Here is a 25,310-nt window from a genome sequence, read left to right as displayed (position 1 = left end):
TACTTCAAAATTAATGTATAGCAGTAAAGAAGAAAGATACAATTCTCTTAAAGTATACTGACGGTTTCTTTACACACAGTATATGAAGGTATGGGTTGCATAAGGTACATGGATACTTTCCACATTTTTAATTAGTTCTCCTCTAGAACTTAAAATTACCCCCCCCCCCCAAAAAAAAAACGAGACGACTGTATAAAATTGTTGTTACTACTAAAAAGGCATCATTAAAATACTGGCTAAATATTTTGTAATATCGTTATCAGTGTTTCTTCCAGACATGTTTTTGGGGAGCACCGCCCCCCCTGGAGGAGACCAAAATAATACATCTATAATACAATAATAAATAGAATACTACCAACAGTGCCCCCCCGGAATACTAAGTATGCCCCCCTAGAATATTGTTTCTGTAAAAAAAAACATCGATATTATGGCATATGGTAAAATATTGCGAACAAGAACAATAAACTAAAGAGTGAAAAGTAGCTTTTCATGTATATACAAGGCCACAGGGGTAAAAGCGGATCTGAAAAGGTAGGGGGACACATGACGTCACGCCGTCCCCTGTGCCTATCTTTGCCCATTGTAATATTATTAGAAAATGGGGGGACGCCACGGATAATTCCTGGAAGCGGAGGGACGTCGTCCTCCCGCGTTCCCCCACACTTTTACCCCTGCAAGGGCATAAAATGTATACAATAATGATTGTACGTTTGTGTGTATTATCAAATGCAGGTGTAAGTATGCATGAGCTTGCTACATGTCGTAAGCGTCGGTGGACCACCGATGGGCAACTAGCGACATCTCGCCAAAGATTGGCGGCCCCGCAGCTTCAATGCGCGGTGACTCCACTTCCATTTTGAAAATTATACCACCAGCGACCCACTAGTGCCAGAGACGCGACGAAACGCCAATGAACAACAAAACAACTCCCCCCCCCAAAAAAATATGTTAAATCGTCTATATGCGTAATTTATTTACATTAAGGTGAGTCTAAAAATCAATTTTAAAAGTTTTAAAAAATCACCCCAAGATGGGCGCGAACTACCGAATTTTCTATTATTAGGCACGTGCGCTTCCGACTTGGCCACTGAGGCGATGAAGAAAACGTTGCATGTAAAGGGATAAATACTTGAGATCTTTTTAATTTTGCTAATCAGTGTGCTACTGTAACCGTGCATATTCGACGATAACCGTTTGCGATCAGATAAAATTCGCTCGGCATCCAATTTTATAACAAAATAACGCGCGTCTATTTACTTTATCTCATGATTCTCCCATATTCACTTTCAAATGATCGGTGACAGTTGCCATTTAAATTCATATAATTATACGCACTCATCTCAAGATTGCTCACGCCGTGTGGTCTTTGTGGTGGACAAGCACTGTGTTCGTGGGTTTTCTCGGGGTTCTCCCGTTTCCTCCCACTTTCTTCATTCCACCATATCACCCATCTCTCATTATTACCGTCTCCTTCAGCCTCACCGGGTGATAATTTCAATACCCCGACTATAGATATCTCTTTCGACCCGACGAAACCCTGCCGCCAGTGGCACAATAGCGGCAATCCTTCGACGCGTCGCTATATCGATGATCGACATTTACTGGCAAGTGGGCCACTAGGTGTTGGCAACGTTTACGGCATGGAGTATAGGTTACTACCAGGTATGATGTTTTATTTCTCGGTAACTACTGGCCGGATCTGTACTAAACTTGCTGGGAAAGTAGCTCATCGTCCATGAAAAAAGAAAAAACTATACACTAGGTCGTTTGCTTATATCCGACCATATTCGATTCGGTGCTGTTACCTGGTGTATCATACTGGAACTATGGGTCTGTTGGCAGAAGCGGTGTTGTGTGTGACCTTCTAAGTGCGTGAGTGTTATCAAATGTCGTCGAAAAACAACCAGTATGGGCAGATTAGGTAATGGTCCTTTTCCATGCTAAGTTTTCGTACGTACGCAAGTTCCAAGTACCTGGCAAATTCCAAATGGAAGAAAGTTGTCACAGTGGATTATCCATATGTCCATCTCACTGCTGGTGCTCTCATTCCGGCAATCATATACCGTGACATTGACGGTAAAAGACACAACAACTTTATTGGTGAGTGTAGGGACAGTTTTTCTCGTGGCATCATGGTTGTTGCGGGCAGATATGAGGATAAGTTGATGATACACAAGATAGACAAAAACGTGAATGTGAATGCTAGATACTTCCGAGGGTCTATTTCAACACCTATCTATTGGAAATAGATCCCATAATTGTATGGAATGAGCGCGAATCAGGTGATGTTCCATATAGACAAGACTTCGACTAATACCACCAGAACATTGCTACGGTTTTATCAGGTGATGGCAAAGGAATTGAGGATTTGTGTTATTTTTGAATACATTCCTGTGGAAAGCTCAGATGCCAGCCCAATAGATTGTTGCGCCTTTGGACTGTTGAAATATCTTCAGAGTCACCGACCGCGCACCCTAGTAACCTGGTGAATATCATTCAACTCTGGGCTCTGGTTGCTCTCTTTGATTTTTCTTATAGCGTATTCCAGGACAAAGTTGAATAATAATGGAGACAATGCATCTCCTTGTTTCAGGCCATTCTCCACATAAAAGCTCATGGAAAAAAATCCTATCCGGACTTTACTTTGGGATTCATTCATTTACATAATAATAATAATAATAATAATAATAATAATAATAATAATAATAATAATAATAATAATAAAGGAATAACAGAAATACAATCCCAATTACGAAAACAATTCCTTCCAATAAAGAAAAATAGTTGCCATGACGGGATTTCGAACCCAGATCGCTGCATATAGTACCCTGCTTTCACACCTTTTATTTTTTTAAAATTCGTTCCAATGTATTAGTGTTATTGATGGTGATTGTTATTGGTAAGAGAAGGGCGATTTCTACATCAAATATGATTGTTCGCCAGGGGCACCTCATGTCCGTTCGATGTATTCCAAACACGACAGGGACACGAACACAGAAATATCGAGGACAGTTAAAATTCCGACCTTGCTTTTCAGAGGGATTCGAACACCTAGTGGATTGCGGCTCATGATCCGAAGCCGAAATCCCGAGGCTTTTTTTTAATTTTTATTATTTTTGTGGGCTACTCGGCTATTGCCAGCGGCTACACTTCACCAAATTCATCATACGAATATAAAATAAACTAGTAGTTACGGAAGACAAAAATGTAACTTTCTATTTCCACTCGAGTTGATACAATTAAAAGAGTGCTAAACTAATGTCTGCCGTGTTTCCTTCTTTGGAAATCAGAAGTTAAGGTGATGAAATGTAATATAAATCGAGACCATCGTTGAAAACGATGACGTAGCGTCAACTTGAAGAACGTTTTGTGATATTTTTCTCATTGACGGAGATCTATATAACTTGTTTTTGAGTTAAAGAAAATCTCGAGTAAGTGATTGTGACGTTCACATAAAGAACGTCTCTTTATACGAGCATTAGGATCGTGTGTATAGTCTTACATGCAACGATTATAACTGGCTAATAGTGTGGATGGATGGCGAAAGTGAAGCGGTAGGTATGTGGTTAGCATATTGAACTTCTATTCTGTGAACCCTCACTCAAGTCCCCGATAGGTCCATTTTTTTTCAAATGTTTCAATTTCAATTTCAATACATACTCAGACGGGAGGGTCCCACAAGTTGTCACTAAAATCTGATTGCCCCATAGTACATCTGATAGAGAATCATCAGAAATGAACATTAGCAAAATTTAAGGTGCTATGGACCAGAAGGATAGGCGCTACGAGGCTTCAAAATTTGAATATCCCAAATATTGTATTATAGAATTTCGTACGTTTAAAGTAAATATCTTGAAAACCGTTAAAGCATTCAAAACAAAAATTGCACAATATAATGAGAACAAAATGCCCTATCGAAAACCATAAGCAATGTTGCCATAGGTGAAGCAGTGTTGCCAACTCAGCATAAAATATTTTATTTGAAATAGCACCATATACAAATGTGCACAGATTTAAAATGCACTTTTAACACTAAACATAACAGTGAAGTGTAGTGGTGCAGTGTTGCACGTTATTGCACCTACGTCTGCTGAAAATGTACAATGGAGAAGTTTGATATGTGGCAACAGATGGTAATAAAGTAGTATGAATTTACTTTAAATGCATAAGACAGATATTATAACATAACAAAATGTCAGCAGTGTCACAAAATATTGATGCATTTGAAAAACGAAATTGAGTGATACCATTTTTATGTTCTATGTCAGCTTCGAATCTATATAGGAGTGTAAACTGGGATCCGAATCACTATGAAAGAGAAAGATTACAATGAAATGTAAGGTGAAAAGTACACTTCGATGCTAGCGGTCTACTGGTCTACGCTTAGTTGCATGCATGGAGAGCATACCCGCGACCGTTAGGTCTATTTGATGGACGGGTACCGCTCAAATGTATCGCACCCCGTCCGTAGTTCCTCAATACGCTATTGAATGCTCGTGCACATGCTGCACCGTCAGAATTTGTCCCCTAATTCTGACTCGCCTAAACGATGTAACCCCCATTCTCTGAGGGAGTGGGATACGCCCACTGCGCGGCCGGACCGAAGTCCTGAGTGCCTACCAGTTGACCTACTGGTTGAGGCAGACTGCTAGCGAATCAGTCCTACTATGCTCTGCAGGCATGGCGCCCGAGCGTTATAAGGCAAGCTCACCTCCCGCCCGTGTTCACCGTTACCCAGATTCCTGGGATTGGATCCCACAAGCTACCGAATCCCACGGTATGACCACAGCCCGACAGAGTCCAACCAAATCCGGGGCCCCAGGCAATGCCCGAGGGGGCTTGTTCAATGCCGGCCCTGCCTGCCTCGTTCAACTGGCAATCGCCTTGTCGTGTAGAGGTACCACGCACACGTCGAGATACTCCCGTATCTCATCCCGGACCAAATGGTACGTGTTAAGTCACCATTTGAGTTTGGTGCCAGCCCATACCCACAGAATTTCCTCCCTTTAGCAGGATCAAAACCTGGGATAGGGCCCTCCCCACCTCCGTTTGGTCTCCCCGCAGGCAAGAATCCGACCCCCCCCGGTAGGGTCGTGCAAGCAATACTGGACTTCCTCTAATTACGGTAGAGGTACACCGTACATTACCAGAACCAATGACTGATGTAGACCGTTTGCTGAAAGGCAGACATTGTCATTTGGGAGCCGTGTCTCCCCTGGTAGGCCCGCTCAAACAATACGGGGCTACCTATCTTTTACGTGTTTAGGTACCACGTACACGTTTTAGCTAAGCTACTTGTCCGAATCCCAATGGTACGTGTAACCCACCATTACAAGGGACACCCACACCCTTCCTTCCTTACGGCCGTTCGAACAATACGGAACCACCTCTAATTACGGTAGAGGTACACCGTATATTACCAGACCCAATGGCTGATGTAGACTGTCTACCTTTAAAGACAATGGCCATTTAAGAGCGGCGGCTCCTCTAGTAGGGCCGTGTATTGCTCACTTCCTCAGCGCTCCTGAGGTACGAGTATGAGTTAGGATACTAAGTATCCCATCTCGGACCCAAGAGAACGCATTACACTCTCCTTGAGGGCAGTACCTACATCATCCTCCCGGTAGGGCGCTGGATCCGCCGACACTCTTGGACACATCAGCTACCCACTCTTTTTTAGCGTGTTAGGGTACCACGCAGCCTTCTCTCCCAGACCCAAGGTACGGCCTAGTTGTCCATTTCAGGGGATACCTGCATAGACACCTGGATCAGCGCTAGTAACTGCTGTTAGTGTACAGAAAAGTTTCGTGTAAGTTGGGTTGCATCTGTCCAGGCGTTTTACAAAGTGCAAATTATCTGGACCCCAAGGAATGGAATTAGAACACTTAGGAGTGAGATACTTTTGCTGGTGACTGTACATTTAAAAGAATAATATCACACCAGCGACCCTTAAGAGTAATAAAAGAAAGTCTATTAGTAATAAATTCAACGCGCTTAGTTGCTGATACTCTTCGTTTGTGAACGAAAAACCCTGTTCCTAATTGGTGAATTTTATTTCCTTCCCCGTAAAAGAACATAAAATTTCAGGAATTCACAGATCCATTTTCTTCCAACCTAACTTAATGAACTCCTATTAGGTCCATCCTGTATTCCTCTAGCTCATTCGTTACGTATTTTAATGCGCCTGCCCTATAAAGACTTCTAATATTCCATGTTCGAAATCTCATGTCCATTTTCTTTTGCTAGGGACGTGCAAAGTTATCAGTTCCGGTCCAAGGCTTCTGTGAGTGTTTCTGAACACATACATGTTTTTTACATGTAATATTTTTAAGTAGTCATATCATTTTAAAGTATAATATGTTTTGTCCTTACAAACATTCAGTAAATATAATCATCGCAAACTTCTGTCTACACACTCTCTTTGTAAGATATCAAGGGTGACTTACTGATAAGGTGGCACTATTATAAGGACATTGTTGATAAGGGCAAGAGTAAACTGACATTTTTTAACATAGGGCGAAAGCATACATGCCCATGAGACATGACGCGAAATACGGAAGGCGCGAATAGAAATGATGAATATGACTTCGCAACTTGTCATCAGTTTTTATTTACATTACGATATCCTTCCACACCAAACCCCGTTAAGTTTTTTTTTCTTTTATCTTATGACGTAATTTTTTGCCCTTTTCTCAAAAATCTTGTCTGAAGGGGATTTGGCCTATATTTTTTTCGTCTTACGAAGTCTTTTGGTGATTGACACATGGAAAGGAACAGGACGGCGAGATAAATTTTCTTGTACCTTACATGACATAAAGTTTGGCCCTTTTTCAAACCTTCGGGGTCTTACTGTAATCAAAAGCACCCGGTTTGACGCGCAAGACTTTTTCTTACGTTCCCGCCGACCTGCACCAGATATAGGGGTGAAACAATTTGTACCTCATGACGTGATTTTTTCATGTGCTAGCTCCCTGTCCAATACTAACTCCAAAGGATAGATAGTTTTTTTTTTTTTTTTTTTTTTTTTTGTTCCCTTCGTGTAACGTTTCCTTTTTCTCGGTAGTGGTAAACACAACACTCGAAACATTCTGCTCGATCGCCTGAAGGCAAGACAACACAGAGCAGCAAGCAAGCAAGGGCTACCTCTCTTAGAACGATTGGGTGCTGCCAAGTTTCAAGCTACGTCTTATCAGCAACATGCAAAGTTGAGTAACAGTAGCGAGACAGGTGCAATTATTCCGGTGCAATTACCGGGGTATAAAATCATATGATAGCACAATAATATTTTACGTTTCACTTCTAGACAGTACTTTCTGTGAATCGAAGCAAAATAGAAAAATCTATTATTAACAATAGTCAGGGCCGGCTTTAAGCCGATTGGACCGATTGCTCCTAACCGGGCCCTGCGCCTAAGGGTGCCCCGTGCTATTGCCGTCTACTCTACCCTCCAGTCTAACCTACTCTCTAGTAACGTTTTAACAACGTATTGGGCCGCAGAGTAAACAAGTGTGTTGTGGTCCCTATGACTAAATTTTGTTCCTAGTACATGTACTTAATACATGGCATTTTGCTCGCGGGGCCCCGGCCAAGTGGTCATGGTACCGTTAAGACGGCACTGCTACTCTCGGTTTTCAAGTACACAACATACGTATTGCAATACATGTACATCCGTGGACTCCACAAGGGAGGGTATGGCCTCTCCCTAACAAGTAAATGAATAGTTTGTATTAAGTTACCGGGCATAAGCAAAAATTTTCTGAATTAAATGCTATAGTAGTTTCTTTATTTTTTTTACGCTTACAACTTTTGTTGTAAAAATAGATATTACGTCCAGGGAGTATTCTGCAGTGTTTCTACAAGAAAAAATGTTTCTCTGCCACTTTGGTTGTAAACCCTTAATTACGGAGAGAGCTAATTAAAAAGTAATTACTGGAATCAGTCATCCTCCTTGCCCTTTTATTATCCCTATCTCCGTAATTAAGCGTTTTCGATCAAAGTTGCTGATTTTTTCTAGCATTGAAGTTCTTAACACACATGCGAAGTTAGAGCTCCCTCGTGGCTAAGCGGTTAGCGTATGCACCTTTGGCGTGGGAGACCCGGATTCCATTCCCGTTGGGAGCTCACGTGGTTCGGATTCCACGTTACTCAGTAGGTCCATGTCTCATATAGCCTCGCTGCTTAACAGGACGTTAAACTCAAAATCAACTCATTGAGCTCCTCCGTGGCTAAGCGGTTAGCGTACGCGCCTTTGACGTGGGAGACCCGGGTTTGATTCCCGGTGGGAGCTCATGTGGTTCGGATTCCACGTTAATCAGTAGGTCCACGTCTCATATAGCCTCGCTGCTGAAAGGGACGCTAAACTAAAATCAACTCAACTCAACTCAAAATCAACTCACTCAACATAAGCGAAGTTTTGAGGTTTTTCCTGGAACATCCTGTATATGAATATGTTATTGCATATATGAATACGTTTACACATACATTTGTAAATTATGTGTTTGAATGTTTAGTATCACACACATTTATTTCTTTAATTAAAACTTAGAATTTATCTTATTAACAACTTTTTACTTTAAATCTCAAATTACATTTACTCCTGTCAGCCAAGGGCGCACATTAGGGGGGCAACGTGGGGCGCTCGCCCGCTAGAAGAAATCGTACTTCAGAATATCGAAAACTTAATTGAATTTTTAAAATAGTTACAACAAAATTTGAAACTATATCTGAAATGTCCATATACGTGCCCCCCCTTGGAAACTACAACATGGGCACCCTTGCTGTCAGCAGTTAATCATCATAATTATCATAGCAGAAAATCTGAGGGTGATATCGGTGCGAAAAAACGGATTGCATTTTCGTTTTCAGGATATGTGAGTTAGTAACGATTGTGTTGTTTTATCTCTGCATATTTTTGAAACTTGAAATTTATAGATACTGTAGTCTATGTGTTGTCAATGCTTTAAAGCTTATTACTGAAACTATATGTAAAAATATATAAGTAAATAAATATATAAATAAATAAATTGAATCCGGGGCTGCTATTACTTACGTTATAGAGAGTTTTAAATTTAGGTTTCGCCCTACATTTCTTGCTTCCTCGCTAACCTTACTAATCAACAAAAATAATTGAAAGAGGGAGCTAATGTAAGTTATGTGCAGAACGATACTGAAGTACACCCGTCGCGTCGACAGATTTACATTTGTTTGTGTCACAAAATTAAAAAAAAAAAAAAAAAGTGTCACTCGTGTGCGTTTTCGTGTTGTAAACACATTTGATTGTACTCATGCCCAGTAAAAGGAATAACTCAAATCCTAGGACAACAGTTTAACTGACGTGAAACCTAATGCATAAATTGTCATTGAACCCAGCAGCGTTGCCAGGTTTCGGAGGGGGTTCGGGAGTCCTCCAGGAAATTTTTTTTGGCAGTGTGTGGATTCGAAACGCAATTTTCGGCTTTATTGTAATGACTTAAATCTTTCGGAGGTCCGGGGGTTCTCCCCTAGAAACTTTTAGCAATATTTAGACTGAAAACGGAATTTAAGGCTTTATTTTAACAGCTTTTTACAATTTCCGGGAGGTGGTAAACAGACTCCATGACCCTCCCGCTGGCTTCGCCATTGCATTGAACTCAGTGTCTACTAAATATTAAATTGAACTATTACTCATTTGAGTAATTTGTGCGTGTAGTAAAGTTGTGAATTTATTTGTTTTGAAGTGATGTGAACAACATGGCAGGTTTTCCAAAGAATCTGATTTTACTTGAGACAGTGTTGTAAATAGATAGTAATAGGACATTGACCATAAGAGCTCCGAAAAACCCACTCGGACTTCCAGTAATTTCTGTTTTGAGAACTGAACAAAGGATAATACCACAATTTCATTCCACTATTTTATTCATTCTCTCATCATCACCGTTTCTTTTAGCCTACCCGGCATAACCATAGAATTTAAAACTCAAATATTTCATTTCATTCTGTTACCTTTATTTCATCTTTTGGCAAACGCTCACAAGTTATTTCACCCAAAACCTTGCTTTCCTTGTAGCTTTTGAACTAATAGTTATATCTGTTTTCAGCTAGTGTATTTTATATTTGCAACTTGTAAAACATTTCTTCCTAACACAATTTGAAAGGAAATGAGATGAAAAATAGTTACATTAAAGTGTTCTCAGTCTCGGGGTGAAGTTAAAAGAACATGACACAAATCACAGCTCAGAAATAAATTAGTGTTAGCGTATTACTCGAAACCACTTGACTTTTCCTCATTGCAAGTGACACTTTTGGGTCACTTGCTGGTTTTTATGTTTAAATAATGCTTTTAATTTATATATTGTTTTATATCAGTATATTGGTATTGATTTATATATTTTAAGTTATTATTATTATTAGGTTAAGAAATCCAGATCTGGTCATTGGTGATTAATTATTGTTATTATTAATTGTATGTAAATGTAATTGTTGTATTTACTATGTATATTTATATTATTTCTATTTTCTGCTATTACAAAAAATACCTCTAGTAAAAAGAATAGTTAGATAGCAACTCTGTTTCAGAGAATAACATATTTAAAGTGTTCAGAGAAAGCTTCTTTTTGGTAGAACACCCTCCTCCCTACCACTCGTTTTTTCTACATAGCTTATGATATGATAGCATTCCTATATAAACGGAAGATTTTTACAGGGAAGGGTGTCAGTTGACCGTCAGTCTTGGGGGAGACTTCGAACAGTTTTCAAAAATGTAGTCTATAGGAAGGACTCGGTTCGGTGAGCCGAGTGGGAGCTTTTTTCTACCCGTAAGAGAATATCATACTTCAAGTAAATGAAGGGGGAGTATTACGGAGGTCTTGCTTAGACTCGTTAGGTTCTCCGAGTCTTAAATAGGGCAGAAGGCATGAGTTATATTAGGTTCTAACTTCTAGTAGGTTTTCATTTTTAAGGGACTTCTTTCTTGGACTAAAATGAGGTTCTGTGAGAAGAAGGGATATAGAAAAATAATTCTTATACTAATTCAAGAAACAGAATGTTGCTAGGGAATTAGGCCCCGTAAAATAGGAACAGGATTTGATCCTTGAAATGCTACATTCCATATTTAGGTGGATATGGCATTTAGATTAACAATTCCAAGATACTAGAATTTTTGAGTACGTGTTCAAAACTGAAGCTGTATACGGTTTTGGTCGGTTATAAGGTAATTTGTTCCTTTTGCAGGACACAATAGTTTTTTTAATGAATACTCTGAACACAGATTCCTGGGTTCGATCCCTCGAAGTGGACTCGTAAGAGGCTACTGATAGAGCTTTTAGATTTTTTAAAATCACATCTCCTAATTCAGGGAGTATGGTTCTTACCTAACCTTTACATCCCAGATCTATTTAAGGATCTTTCGTTACTATAAGGCGAACTCATTCTCCTTACCTACCTATCCCTATAATAAATTTTTAGATAGATATCCTTCTACTGCATCTCCTAGTTAAGGGAGTACACGAAATAGGGTCGTAGGCCAGGGCTTTTGATGTAGTGAGTCAATGCCCTTTATAAGTTAAGGTTGACAGAGGACGCTTTTAGTGAGGGCTAACCCTTCTGTCTGCCACATGCACATAATTAGAGAAACCTTAGCTTTATAAAGTGTACTAAAACTAGAGGAATTAGAGAAGAGGATACCCAACAGGTATTTCTCATGCGCTTTCAAAGATAGATATTTCATAGAATTATCAACTTTTTCTAAATAAACTTTTAATAGAGGTAACTCATGTGTTATGATTTCATATGTAGATAAGATCCTGAGTTATAAACCTGTTTATTAAGTTAATTACCCTAGAAATTGCTTATTTTGTTTTAAGATACGAGTCTGAATATAATTTATTATATTCTATTTTATTTTTTAAAGTTTGTCGAAAATTTTGTGATAGAGACACGAATAGCTATAGCTCACAGTCTGACGGATTTCAGCGTTACATATAATAAGTAACTTGAATCATTTATTATAATTTTTTTTCCCACAAACATCATGCTCACTCTTTTTTTCACTTTTGTGTTAATTCTTTGCTTCACAAACGAGATTCAACTCAGGTCACGGCGAATGATTGGAAGCTAAATCTCTTGCAATGTTTGAATATATTTTTCGAAGAAATCAAATGCTCCGTTTTAGTCATAATATCTTACAAGGTTGAATTCACGTTTAATATACACCGTGATCAAAAGTACCCGGACACCTGTCTGAAAATGACTTAAAGTTCGTGGCGCTCTGCATCGGTACTGCTGGAATTCAATATGGTGTTGACCCACCCTTAGCCTTGATTACGGCTTCCACTCTCGCAGGCATACTTTCAATCAGGTGCTGGAAGGTTTCTTGGGGAATGGCAGCCCATTCTTTACGGAGTGCTGAACTGAGGAGAGGTATCGATGTAGGTCGGTGAGGCCTGGCACGAAGTCGGCTTCCAAAACATTCCAAAGGTGTTCTATAGGATTTAAGACAGGACTCTGTGCAGGCCAGTCCATTACAGGAATGTTACGGCCGTGTAACCACTCCACCACAGGCCGTGCAGTATGAACAGGTGCTCGATAGTGTTGAAAGATGCAATCGCCATCCCAGAATTTCTCTTCAACAGTGGGAAGCAAGAAGGTGCTTAAAACATCAATGTAGGCTTGCACTGTGAAAGTGCCACGCAAAACAACGAGGAGTGCAAGCCTCCTCCAAGAAAAACACGACCACACCATAACACCACCACCTCAGAATTTTACTGTTGGCACTACACACGCTGACAGATGACGTTCACCGGGCATTCACCATACCCACATACTGCCATCAGATCGCCACATTGTGTACCGTGATTCGTCACTCCACACAACGTTTTTCCACTGTTCAATTGTCCAATGTTTACGCCCCTTACACCAAACGAGGCGTCGTTTGACATTTACCTGCGTGATGTGTGTGGCTTATGAGCAGCCCTCGACCATGAAATACAAGTTTTTTCACCTCACGCCTAACTGTCATAGTACTTGGAGTGGATCCTGATGCAGTTTGGAATTCCTGTGTGATGGTCTGGATAGATGTCTGCCTATTACACTTTACGACCCTCTTCAACTGTCGGCGGTCTGTGTCAGTCAACAGACGAGGTCCGCCTGTACGCTTTTGTGCTGTACGCGTCCCTTCACGTTTCCGCTTCACTATCACATCAGACACAGTGGACCTAGGGATGTTTAGGAGTGTGGAAATCTCGCATGCAGACTTCTGACACAAGTGACACCCAATCACCTGACCACGTTCGAAGTCCGTGAGTTCCGCGGAGCGCCCATTCTGCTTTCTCACGATGTCTAATGACTACTGAGGTCGCTGATAATGACTACATGGCAGTAGGTAGCAGCACAATGCACCTAATATAAAAACGTATGTTTTTCGGGGTGTCCGGATACTTTTGATCACATAGTGTAGCTTCTGATACGAAATGGACGCAAGACACTAGTCCAACCAACCAATCTCACATCCAGTAAGTGTTTAGATAATACATTAAAGACGCAAAGAGTTCCAATGCCATTAATATATGATATTAAACAACACGCTCAAAATAATAGAGATTCATCTTACCGTTAGAATGGAGAAATGTTTCTTTCTTAGGTCCAGGGTCTTAAGGAAGTGGCTGTACCAGTGATCACAACATAATGTACCTTGGATCACTCACTTCATGTAGGCGGAATTATAAGAAAAGAAACAATAAATTCGGCTTTTTGTAAACATTTTACATTACACACCTTATTGCAAATTTTGCATTACTTTTTGCATGACTATCTTTTAGATATGTATGTTTTGTATCAGGTGATATGAAACTGTTTGAATAGCATTCTTCATGACTTTAAGGTCTACAGTATTTCGTTTTCCCTTGTTTTACTTCGTGATATTGTTCTGCAATAAAATTTATCAATAAATATAGCATTATATACAGGGCCGCGATTCCCATTATGCCAAATAAGTTCGTGCCTAGAGCGCAAACTCTTTTAAGGGCGTGAAATTTAGTAGTTATAACCTTTTCCAAAACACTTTGAGTTACAAACTTAAAAAGAGCAAATTAAGGATCTTTTACGTTAGATAGAAGCCAGTGCCCTTCAAATCTATGTTGTAATAAATACAAAAACAGTCATCTACATTAACAAAGAAGCACCCCGCATCTCCTCAGTAACGATACAACACGCTTCTTTTCCTATACCAGGAATGGTCTCCACGCCCCTTCAATTAATTTGGAATCAAAGGAAGGGGGTGGGTGCCAGCATATTTGTTGGAAGAAGGGGTCGCCGAGGTTCTAAATGCGGAACTGACCGTGTACCTGTAGCCCCGATGAACACGGGCAATAAGTGTCGCACGATCAATCCGCGACTATGTCCTGTGTTGTTGATGCGAGGTCGTGTAGGCATTGCAGTGACAGTTGGCATTATTGGCAGCAGAAACAAATCTATGGATAGCTAGTGATGGCCAGACGAATCCGGATCTCGAATATCCGGATTCTATAAGATCCGGATCTCGGATACGGATCCGAAATTTCGGATCTTGGATCCGGATCCGGAATTTCGGATCTTGGATCCGGATCAGGATATCCGGATCTTGGATAAGGATCCAGAATTTCGGATCTTGGATCCGGATCAGGATATCCGGATCTTGGATCCGGATTAGGAATTTCGGATCTTGGATCCGGATCCGAAGTTTTGGATCTTGGATCCGGATATCCGGTTCCTGGATCCACACCCGAAATTTCGAAGTTCAGATTTCGACTCCTGTTTTGAATATTTTAGGCCTTAGATTGAGAACCAGAACTAAAATATCCATATGTATAAAATTTACTAGGTGAATTTTATCTAACTCTGTGGGAAGACAATTCAATTTAAATGACAAAAGATTACATCAAAATCTCATTTTCACATTTTTCGGGATTAGACCACTGTTGCGCACACCCCATCATTTAGCCTTTAGTAGGCCTATATCTTTAAACGTACTACAAGTATGCCACTTTCATCTCAAGTCAGTAGTTGTATAGATCTGCCTTATATTAATCGAGTTAGGATTAAAATTCGATTGTTTGTGAGACCTATGATAATATTTTCAGACTGAGTTATAACGTTGAAAAACTGCATAGTAATGTTGCATATTTTCTTTGTGCCACATTGGAATTTAATGTAGTCTATCTTATACAGTCGGCTCTTATGATTAATTCAATGATCTGAACTCCTGCAGCATTACGCTAAAATCATGGATGTCTGAATATTCGCCATCATTTCTATTTTTTTTTTATTACGAGCAAAATAAATATCATAAGCGGTATTTTACATAATACATATAGACGCGGATCAGTCAGTTGATTGCTTAAAGTTTATAGCAAAGCTATTACATTTCTAAGACACTGGCGGCCTTAGGACAAAATCCATGGCTTTCCCATAAAATCTTAAATCTCTCTCTATATAAAGGGCAAAGTCCTGAGTGACTGAGTGAGTGAGTGATAGATCACCGTACAGGCCAAATCGCTTAAGCTACAAACTTGAAATTTGGACAGTTTATAGGCTTTGTGACGTAGGATACCACTAAGGAAAGACTTTGGGAAATTCGATGAGGAAGGGGGGAAATGGGGTGGAAAATATTGATGATTCTTGACGTTAGATACTTCAAATTTGGTATTTGGGTTTCTCTGTGAAAATAATTTGATACTTGTTTAAGTGTTTTTTGATATTTAAATTAGAAGGGGCAGGGAAGATGTAGAAAGTAAAAGAAGGGATGGTGATTGCAATTATTGCAATTAGTATAATAATATGCCTATATCTCGGAAACTTAAAGGATTAGAAACATGGAATTTGGTATTTGGACTTCTCACTTAAAATAATTAGATACGTGTTTCAACGTTTTTTTATATATGTGGCCCAGAAGGGAAGAAAAAGGGCAAGAAGAAAATTAAGTATGGATTACAATTATTGTATTAATATGTTCAATCTTTTAAGGTTAGAGACTTGAAATTTGGTATTTGCATTTCTCATTGAAAATAATTTGACATATGCTTCAGTGTTTTTTGACGTTTTAGTAAAAAGGAAAAGAAAAGAGATGGAAAGGAAAGAGGGTGGGGATTGTAATTTTTATAATAACATGTCGATATCTGGGAACCTCTGAAGGTTAGGAGCATAGAATTTGGTATTTGGACTTTACATTTGAAATAATTAGGTATGTACTTAAGCGTTTTTTTATGTATGTCTTAGAGGGGAAGAAAAGGGGCGGGGAGAAAAGACTTTTATATCTCGGAATCCTGGAATGTTAGAGAAATGAAACTTCTTATTTGAACAAAAATTCGTTATGAAATGAAATCCTTGAGTTCTATGTCCTACGCTTATGCCGGTTAGGCTAAAGGAGACGGTGATTATGAGGAATAAATGAAATGAAGAAAGTGGGAGGAAACGGAAAACCCCGAGAAAACCCACGAGCACGGTGTTTGTCCACCACAAAGTCCACACGGCGCGAGCTGGGATCGAACCAGGGACCCCAAGCACCGGAGGTGAACGCTCTACCACTGAGCCACCACCCTCCGACTTTTCGCCCTCCCCCTGCATCCGCCTGTGTGTTTACATGAATGATATAGCTCCTTATACAACCTATGCAGAGTTAATAGTAGTGGATTACTAATTACAAAGATACATGTTACTGCTCGAGGCTCCATATGGTATTTTGTATACACATACAGTACATTAATACATTGATTTTGATACATTAATTGCCATTTAGAACTTCATCTCTACTACAATTCTTAATTCTAACTGGAGTGGTACGGTCACAGAGAAACGTATTTTTAAAGAAAGAAAAAAAAGCTCATCAAGAGCAAGAAAAGGTAGTTGCTCCTTAATTTGATTTGATCTATATTTTATGGGCTGTTCTATTAGCAATGGCCTAGCCCATCACGACTAGGAAATGGCCTCATTCAGTGACCACAATAACTCAGAAAGAATTAGAAAAGTAAGCAGCCTGAGTCTAATGAAGAAGCTTGGGCTTGAGACTAAGGTTTCATCCCAGCATTTGACTAGTGTTACAGAAAACAAAGGACAAATTTCCATGAGGACGACCGCTTTAAAAAAGATTTACTACCTTTTCGGTCAAGTATTTCAACTAGAATCGAATCTGACAGTGAGATTGCTCTCACCTAACTCGACAGTTTTACTCAATCAAATTTGGAGTAATTGTGACATATTAAGGCACGAAAACCAAATATCAACAGAATGAAGAGAACGCAAGGCTGTCACACGATCAGATACCAAAAGTGTCTTAAAATCTTATTTTAAGCATAGGAATGAAAATCACTTTGTCAATAATTTCGAAAATTTTGCTGATTCGGAACACCCGAATTTTCTGACACGGAGTTTCGAATCCGAATCCAAGATCCGGTTTTTCAGGTCCGGATCCAAGATCCAAAATTTCGGATCCGGAACCAAGATTCGGTTTCCCGAATCCGGATCCAAGATCCGAAATTTCGGATCCGGATCCAAGATCCTGATTTTCGAATCCGGATCTAAGATCCGTTTTTTCGGATCCGGATCCAAGATCCGAAATTTCGGATCCGGATCCAAGATCCTGATTTTCGGATCCGGATCCAAGATTCGGATTTTCGGATCCGGATCCAAGATCCGAAATCTCGGATCCGGATCTGGCCATCCCTAATGGATACGCATTCAAGATCGAATTTCACAGGAAACTAGTTGCTTTCGTATAGTTAGTTTATAACTTTGTAAAGAAGAAAAGGAATTAATTCCCATTTCTTTATGTTCGAAAAGCAATGGGAATACAACACTCGGGTACATCAGCTTATTGATTTTAGATAGGCCTACGACTTGGGAAATATTGTACAATATTCTTACCGAACTCGGCATATACCAAAATAGCTAGTTAGATTAGTAAAGATATGTTTAAATAAAACTCAAAGAAAAGTCCGGGTAGGAAAATATTTTGCCATGATCTTTCACATACAGAAGGGACTAAAACAATGAGATGCACTGAGAGAGGGAGGAAATAATGAGAGAGGGACTAAAACAATTATTATTCAAATTTGTTCTGGAATATGCTATAAGGAAAATTAAATATAGCAACAAGGCCTTAGAGCTTAATGGCATTCAGCAGGTTATGGCTTATGCTGATCATGTCAAACTGATAGGAGATGATGTGAGGACAATTGAAAGACATGCAGAGGTTTTATTAAATGCCTGCAGGGATATGGACTTAGACGTAAATACAGAATAAAACTAAATACATGAAAATGCACCGTGATCACAATACTCAAGTAATGGATACGTTAAAATATCAAACAATACTTTCGACATAGTAGACCTTTTCAAATATCTAGGATCCACATTATCAGACCAGAATCATATCCGTGAAGAAGTTAAATGTCGATTGAAAGCATTGAATTCAGTCCAAACTCTTTTGTCTTCGTGAATTCTCTAAAAAGAAAAACAAGTTGAAGCTTAAAATATATAAAACAGTTATTATGCCTCTTGGACTGTATGGTTGCAAAACTTGCTCAATTACTGTGAGGAAAGAACGCAGACTGAAAGTATTCGAAAATAAAATCCTGTGACGAATATTCGGACCAAGAGGGATGAAAATGGTGAATGGCGGAAACTTCATAACGATTAACATAATTTATACCATTTACCTAACATTGTTAGAGTCATTAAGGCTAGGAAGTTCAGGTGGGCAGGTCATGTAGCGAGAATGGAAGAAAGTAGAACCACTTTAAAGATATTAATTGGAAAGCAAATCAGGAAAAGACCATTAGGAAGACCTAGGCGTATGTGGAAGGACAAAATTAAGATGGATCTCACAGAAATAGGAGTACAAAGGACAATTGGCTAAAGACAGAACTCAACGAAGAGCTTTTTTGAATACGGCTTCGAATCTCCGGGTTCCATAGGCCACAGAATTCGTCAAGTCAGTTAGTTATGAAGAAGAAAATGAGGCGTTACTGGAGTAATCCTTACGTAAACTTCACCTGCCTGAAAGACCTTCACATCTATATTTATAGAATTGAAATAGCAGTGAACCAAAATGTTTCATATTTTTTTCACATAAACGTAAATTCATTGGATGAACTGTTGTTGGTAAACTACACTGGAAGATAACTTTACTTGAAAGGTTTCATAGTGCTGTTGCAATTGATGGATCTGAAGTCCGAGTGCTTTGTTTTTTTCTATTATTTTTTATGCTATTGTTTAAAAATAAACGCCCTCTATCGTAAGCAGGCACAAATTTTAAAGTACTACACTTCATATTTTCGTGGCTATATGATTACTGTACAAACCTTTGGTGTGGGAGAGCAGGATTTGATTCCTGGCAGAAAATCAAGTCCTCATAATTCTACGTAAACTATAGAACCACGTCTCACATAGCTTCAGTGCTTAATACGGGTAAACTCCAGACCAATCAATTAACCAATCATAAACAATGGAAAATATGACATTGAAGAGTGATTAAAACAAGCTTACATGTCTGGAGTTTAATGTAATTTTTACTGTCAAAACTTTGTGTGATGTGTCCTACGTAGGATCCAAATCACATGAGCTCATGGCGGAAATCAACCCCAGGCGTCCCGCACAAAAGACAAGTGCCCAGAAGAAGTAAAACGCTGTTTATAATTTAATCGTTTGGATTCAAAATTGAAATAGTTCACTTTCCTGTAACATTTACGAGTTAGGATAATAATTCATCAAAATTTCTTCAATTTCCGTGCTTAACATTTTCTGAAGCGTCTATGGATGGAATTCCAATACTCTGTCCCTTTGGGAGAACGTATTCGTAAATTTAACGAACGCTGTTTATAATTTAATCGTTTGGATTCAAAATTGAAATAGTTCACTTTCCTGTAACATTTACGAGTTAGGATAATAATTCATCAAAATTTCTTCAATTTCCGTGCTTAACATTTTCTGAAGCGTCTATGGATGGAATTCCAATACTCTGTCCCTTTGGGAGAACGTATTCGTAAATTTAACGAATATTGGATATTGGTTAAGTTTTAATATACTTTTCTTTAATTACATAAAGGATATTAGTCGTGCATGAAAAAGGAATGAGGCCGCGGTAGTTCAATCGTAGAGCGTTCACCAATGCAACGTGGGGTTTCCGGTTCGATGCCAGCTTGCGCCAAGTGGCTTTATGGAGGACAAACACAATGTGTGTGGTTTTTCTTAGGGTTATCACGTCTCTTCCCACTTTCTTCAATCACTTCATTTATTCTTACCATCGTCATGCACTTTATCCTATCCGGCATAAGTATGGGACGTAAAATTCAAATATTTTATTTTCATTTTCTTTTTAGCAAGTCTTCTTCTTTACGACTTACCACACTAATATTCAATAACATTAATACAACTGTACGCAACTGATTCTTAATCGTAGTAACGAAATGCTGTTTTTTTTTCTGTCAATAACATTATTTTTTTTATACAAATGGAAATGGTAATAACGTATATTTTAATGAAATTATATTACGTTTAAAAGTTCTGTCTTTTAAATTATAATCCAATCTATTAAGTTAGCATTCAATAAGTTATTGCAACTGTACGATACATGTGCGCCGACTACGTGGGTGCTCCGAGGCTCTAGCACCCACACAAATAATCGCCCGTGTGGGCGAGCCGCAGCCATGAGATTTTTAATTTGATAGAAATAAAATAAAATAAACATTTCTCACTTGATTGCCATTACCAAAAAATAATAAGCAATTAAAACATTGAGATGGAAGTTAAAATTTCTAACCTCTAAAACATAATTGTTTGTTTCAAATGTGTTTGTGCAAAGGCAACCAAACAGCACACTTAAGGGCAGGACATGCCGAAGAAACCTTGCGATCGACGTCGAGGTTTAAGTCGCGATCGCACCCTCGATACTAGCACATAAACATGGATTCAAATGGGTAAGCGCATGCCGATGACGTACGCTACATGACGACCTAGAGGTCGACCGCGAGGGTGAATTAGTGGTCGCGATGATGAACAACTGAGTTTGTTTTGACATCGATGTTCAGCGGAAGCATTACTGTGGCTCGTATTTTCATTGGTTCTCCCTGAAGCGCTGCACGGAATAAAGTCTTCATTTGTTTAGAAGTTCGTCTGTAGCGGATTGAGTGCAGCGTTGCCAACATGTACGATAATTATCGAATCATACGATAATTTTGACACTTGTACGATGTACGATAGCTGCTGTACGTTAACAGGAAAGTGTACGATAATTTAACAACAATTGGTAAGAAGCAAAGATAACCCTGGAGATATTTGAAATTTGAAAGAAATTTCATTCATGCTTGAAAAAGAATATGAATTGTGCAACATATGTGACAGGATTACTCAAAACATTACAAGAACGACCAACATCTCGAGAAGGCAAATAATGCTGGAAAATTAAAATTATTATTTTTTTTTATTACACTGTTAGCTACATTTTACTTTTACCGTAGTTTAAAATCATAAAACCAAATCACTTGTTTACTAATGTTTATTATTACTAGGTAATTGGTTAAACGGATGACTGTAATTTCGAACACCGATACTGTATGAGATAAAACACACTGTAAAATTGATCCAAACTAGTACTTGTACTGCAGACACGTGATCTCACCTGTAATCAAACTGGGAACTACGACCATGTACACAGCAAACCGATTCAGAATGGGTAATTACTAGCTACTTAATGTAGATAAGGTTTCACAAATAAATATATGAAATGTTGAAGAAAGTATATTTTTTGATAGACTGGTAAAGAAATTAATCCTCAATCTTATTTCCTATTCAGATTGTTAAATATAGTTTTAGCTGCAAACGTTCATGTTTATTATTATTATTATTATTATTATTATTATTATTATTATTATTATTATTATTAATAATAATAATAATAATAATAATAATAATAATAATAATAATAATAAAGCCTGATATTGAGACTGGAAACAAAAGATACGATAATTTTACAATAAAAACGATAATTTTAAGTGCTACGTACGATAATATCTTCTGATCAGGTTGGCAACGCTGATTGAGTGTGTCTATGCTCAAGGTTTTGCTGCACTATTATACAGTGTTGCCAGATCTACTGATTTTGCAGGAGATCTCCTGTTTTTTCTACGTTCTACTGATCTACTGCGAAAGAAAATGAAAAGTGAACAATCTCCTGCTTTTTCCTTACTTCGAGAAGTTGAAGAAATATTATTATTATTAATATTGAATTTTCAATGTTTCCTCACATAAAAAGATGAAATTTCTCTGTTATAATACAAAGCTCTGTAGAGCATATAGTTATAGAGCTTTACTGTATATAATATGAATCCAAAGAATACAACTGTACGTCATTTTCTATATGCATTATGGTTAGCGTTTTTATGACTTTCTGTAATATTTACAAGTAAGTGTTGTTTAAATTGGGACTTGGGCTGGAAGAGTGGCTTAGATCGTTTCTCCGCGATCGTCAGCAAGAAATCGTCTTACGCTACAGTCACGTGTAACTGCACAATATAGCTACGTTATCGCTACGTGCATGAAAATACATTTTCCCACTCCACTTTGCTCTTTCACTACGTTTTACTTCACACGTGTTTGTATCAAATAATATTAATATAAATCGGAACTTTTCACTTTCATTTGCTCAACGTAGTTCATCGGAAATGAATTCTGGATTGCTTGTTTTGACTACTGCCCCCTTAATAATGGCAAATTTTATTGCCTCCCGGATTTACATTCAAACGCCACCACTGTATGTGTCTACTGCTTTCTCCTGTTTTTTATCTTCGAATCTCCTGCTTTTCCAACTGACTGGTCTGGCAACACTGCTATTATATTTGATTAGGGCCAGTCCTACAATATCCTGATATTCTTTCTGATTATTATCAGTCAGAATTAGATATCAGGAAGTTGTCAGTTACTTTAATCCGTGGTTCGTTCTACAATATACTGTGCCTGATATATACTCTGTCAGATAGTTAACCCGAATCAAGGTTTTAACGGACCATTTGATTGGTTGGTTTTCTGTTGCTCATACAGAAAACAATTGAAACGTCAAGTGCGTTTTCAGTATGCTTGTTTAAATTATCCTATTGAAAACATGGGAAACAGAAATGAGTACCGGTATTTTTTCTTATGCACGTTATTGTCCAGGGGTACACTATCGTAAAGGCAAACACAAACTTAAGTAATAAACACTTTTTAGGCTACAATTACATATGCATTGGTACTATATACATAGAAATATTGCTGTTCGTCCTTACAACCTAAGAAGCATTACTAAAATATATAACGTTATATATTACACTCGTTATATATTACACTCCATTTTCGTTATATATTACACTCCATTTTATAATACTACACGCATGGGCGGCGATTAGGGGGGCAAAGGGGGGCAGTTGCCCCCCCACTTTTTTGAAGTGACCCATTAATGTATATATCTAGTTTCATTTGGAAATGTAAAGTTATTGTATGTATTACTGGTTCATAGGAAAAAATGATGCCATATAATATCTGCTGTTGTGTGAGTACGTATTGATTGTCTCCCCGTGGAATTAAGGAAGCTACAAGAACTGCATTGTGATTGCCACGGATAATGGCACAAAAATTAATGTATTGGAGCCCAATTCCAGTGTACTTTAGTTTCTTCTTACAAGGGCTCGATATGTTAGTCAGCCGCTTTGAAACTAATTGAGATAACATTTCACACACACACGCGCACACACAGAAAAACATCTCTTATAAATTTATTCTTTAAATGAACAAAAATTGACAATACCTAAAATGTCTTTTCTTCTTTCTAATACTAAGGATTAAAAACAGAGTCATAAGAAGCAACTTCTACCTTTTCCATTGTTTTGCAGTGTAAATACGAGTGAAGTGGTGTGTTTAGGGGTGTACGAGTGCATATACAATTAAATTCAGTGAATTTAACATAATTCTAGGTTTTAGGATTATTTTGTATAACTGCAGTATGGAGTGATTTTAAGTATTGTTGAGTTTTGATGTATCCCAAGAAAGTGAAAACTGCACCTAATAGCAACGAATATGTTTCGGAAGGGCCGCGGTGGCTCAGTAGTAGAGCGTTCATCTTCGATGTGTGGGATCCTTATTTCGATCTCCGTTCAAGCCAAGTGAACTTTGTGATGGACAAACACCGCCTGCGTGAGTTTTCTCTTCCGTTTCCTCCCACTTTCTTCAATCGACCATTTCATTCATTTCTTTTCATCACCGTCTCCTTTAGCCTGGCCGGTATAACTGTGGGACGTAAAACTGAAAGATTTCATTTTCATTTTAACATATTTCGGGAAGCTGCAAAAGTACTTCTTTAAATGTCGTGTCATATGCTTGTAATATTTACTGTCTTTCAAAGAGTAATAACATACATTTAATAGCATGTGTTTAATTAAAATTATAAACTGTTCATTAATCCCAAGTTCAATATAACTTTTGCAAAACAAACCTCGTTATTCATTACTATGATTAATATTATCCTTTCTATTTATTTGTTTTGCAAATTTGTTACTAAATAATCCGATCACACAATTTTCCAGACAGAATTTTAAGGTGTTCATAAGCAAGAAATCAAATCTCTTCTTACACCTTCGTTGTTTAAGAGTACACACGGAAAAGAAAATATTTGACAGTTAACAAATTTTCTTTTGCCAATAACTCGGGAACAAATGAATTAATTTGGATCTTTTTGTTGTTATCCTTAGAATAGTTATAACTTGACAGCTTGCCAAAGTCAGTACTCTAATAGGTTAATTTATTGTGAGTTATTAGGAAAAGAAATTTAGTCACCTGAAGAATACTGTCTTTCGTGACTGTACAAAGACTAGTATCTACTTGCGTTGCTTTTGTCAATTTCCTTAATAAAATGTGAAGTACGATATACGGTATTTTAACTGAAAAAGATAGTATCCTATTAGTTATGCAACCTTTCGTCAAAAAAGGTTAGCATCAACCTGGGAAACTAATATTGATATATAAATATTCAGATCATGTCTTGCCCCCCCACTTTTAACATCCAATCGCCGCCACTGACTACACGTAATAACATAATCTGAGCTTTTAATTAATTCATTTATTTGATAATCCACCTCTAAAAATATGTAAATTAGATTAATAATTTATATATTATTTTATAGATCATTCAATTTCAATAATTAAATTCTATATTTTATATAGAATATATTTCTTCATCTTCTAACTATACAAATTACATGGCGCTTATGTGCGGGCACTTGTAGCCAACGGGTACTACTTATCGTTATAAATTGGCATATATTCGAGCTAAAATG

General features: G+C 38.1%; 1 protein-coding gene across 9 annotated transcripts in view; it reads left to right on the top strand.

Annotated features, from left to right (window-relative positions):
* Positions 1-25,310, top strand: part of LOC145673409 (uncharacterized) — an 85,598-nt gene that overhangs the window by 25,556 nt on the left and 34,732 nt on the right. The window contains exon 3 of one of the 9 annotated variants that reach the window (XM_081743090.1): positions 21,516-21,666. The exons of the other annotated variants lie outside the window; for them this stretch is intronic. Coding sequence (XP_081599216.1) covers positions 21,516-21,519 — 4 coding nt within the window. The 3' untranslated portion in view covers positions 21,520-21,666. Of the gene's footprint in view, positions 1-21,515; positions 21,667-25,310 lie in introns of those variants that run through there. 9 annotated transcript variants of the gene reach the window in all.

This window comes from Thermobia domestica, chromosome 16 (genome assembly GCF_964235325.1).
Source record: "Thermobia domestica chromosome 16, izTheDome1.hap1.1, whole genome shotgun sequence".
Classification (NCBI taxonomy): domain Eukaryota; kingdom Metazoa; phylum Arthropoda; class Insecta; order Zygentoma; family Lepismatidae; genus Thermobia; species Thermobia domestica.
This window is presented reverse-complemented; position numbering and strand designations above follow the sequence as displayed.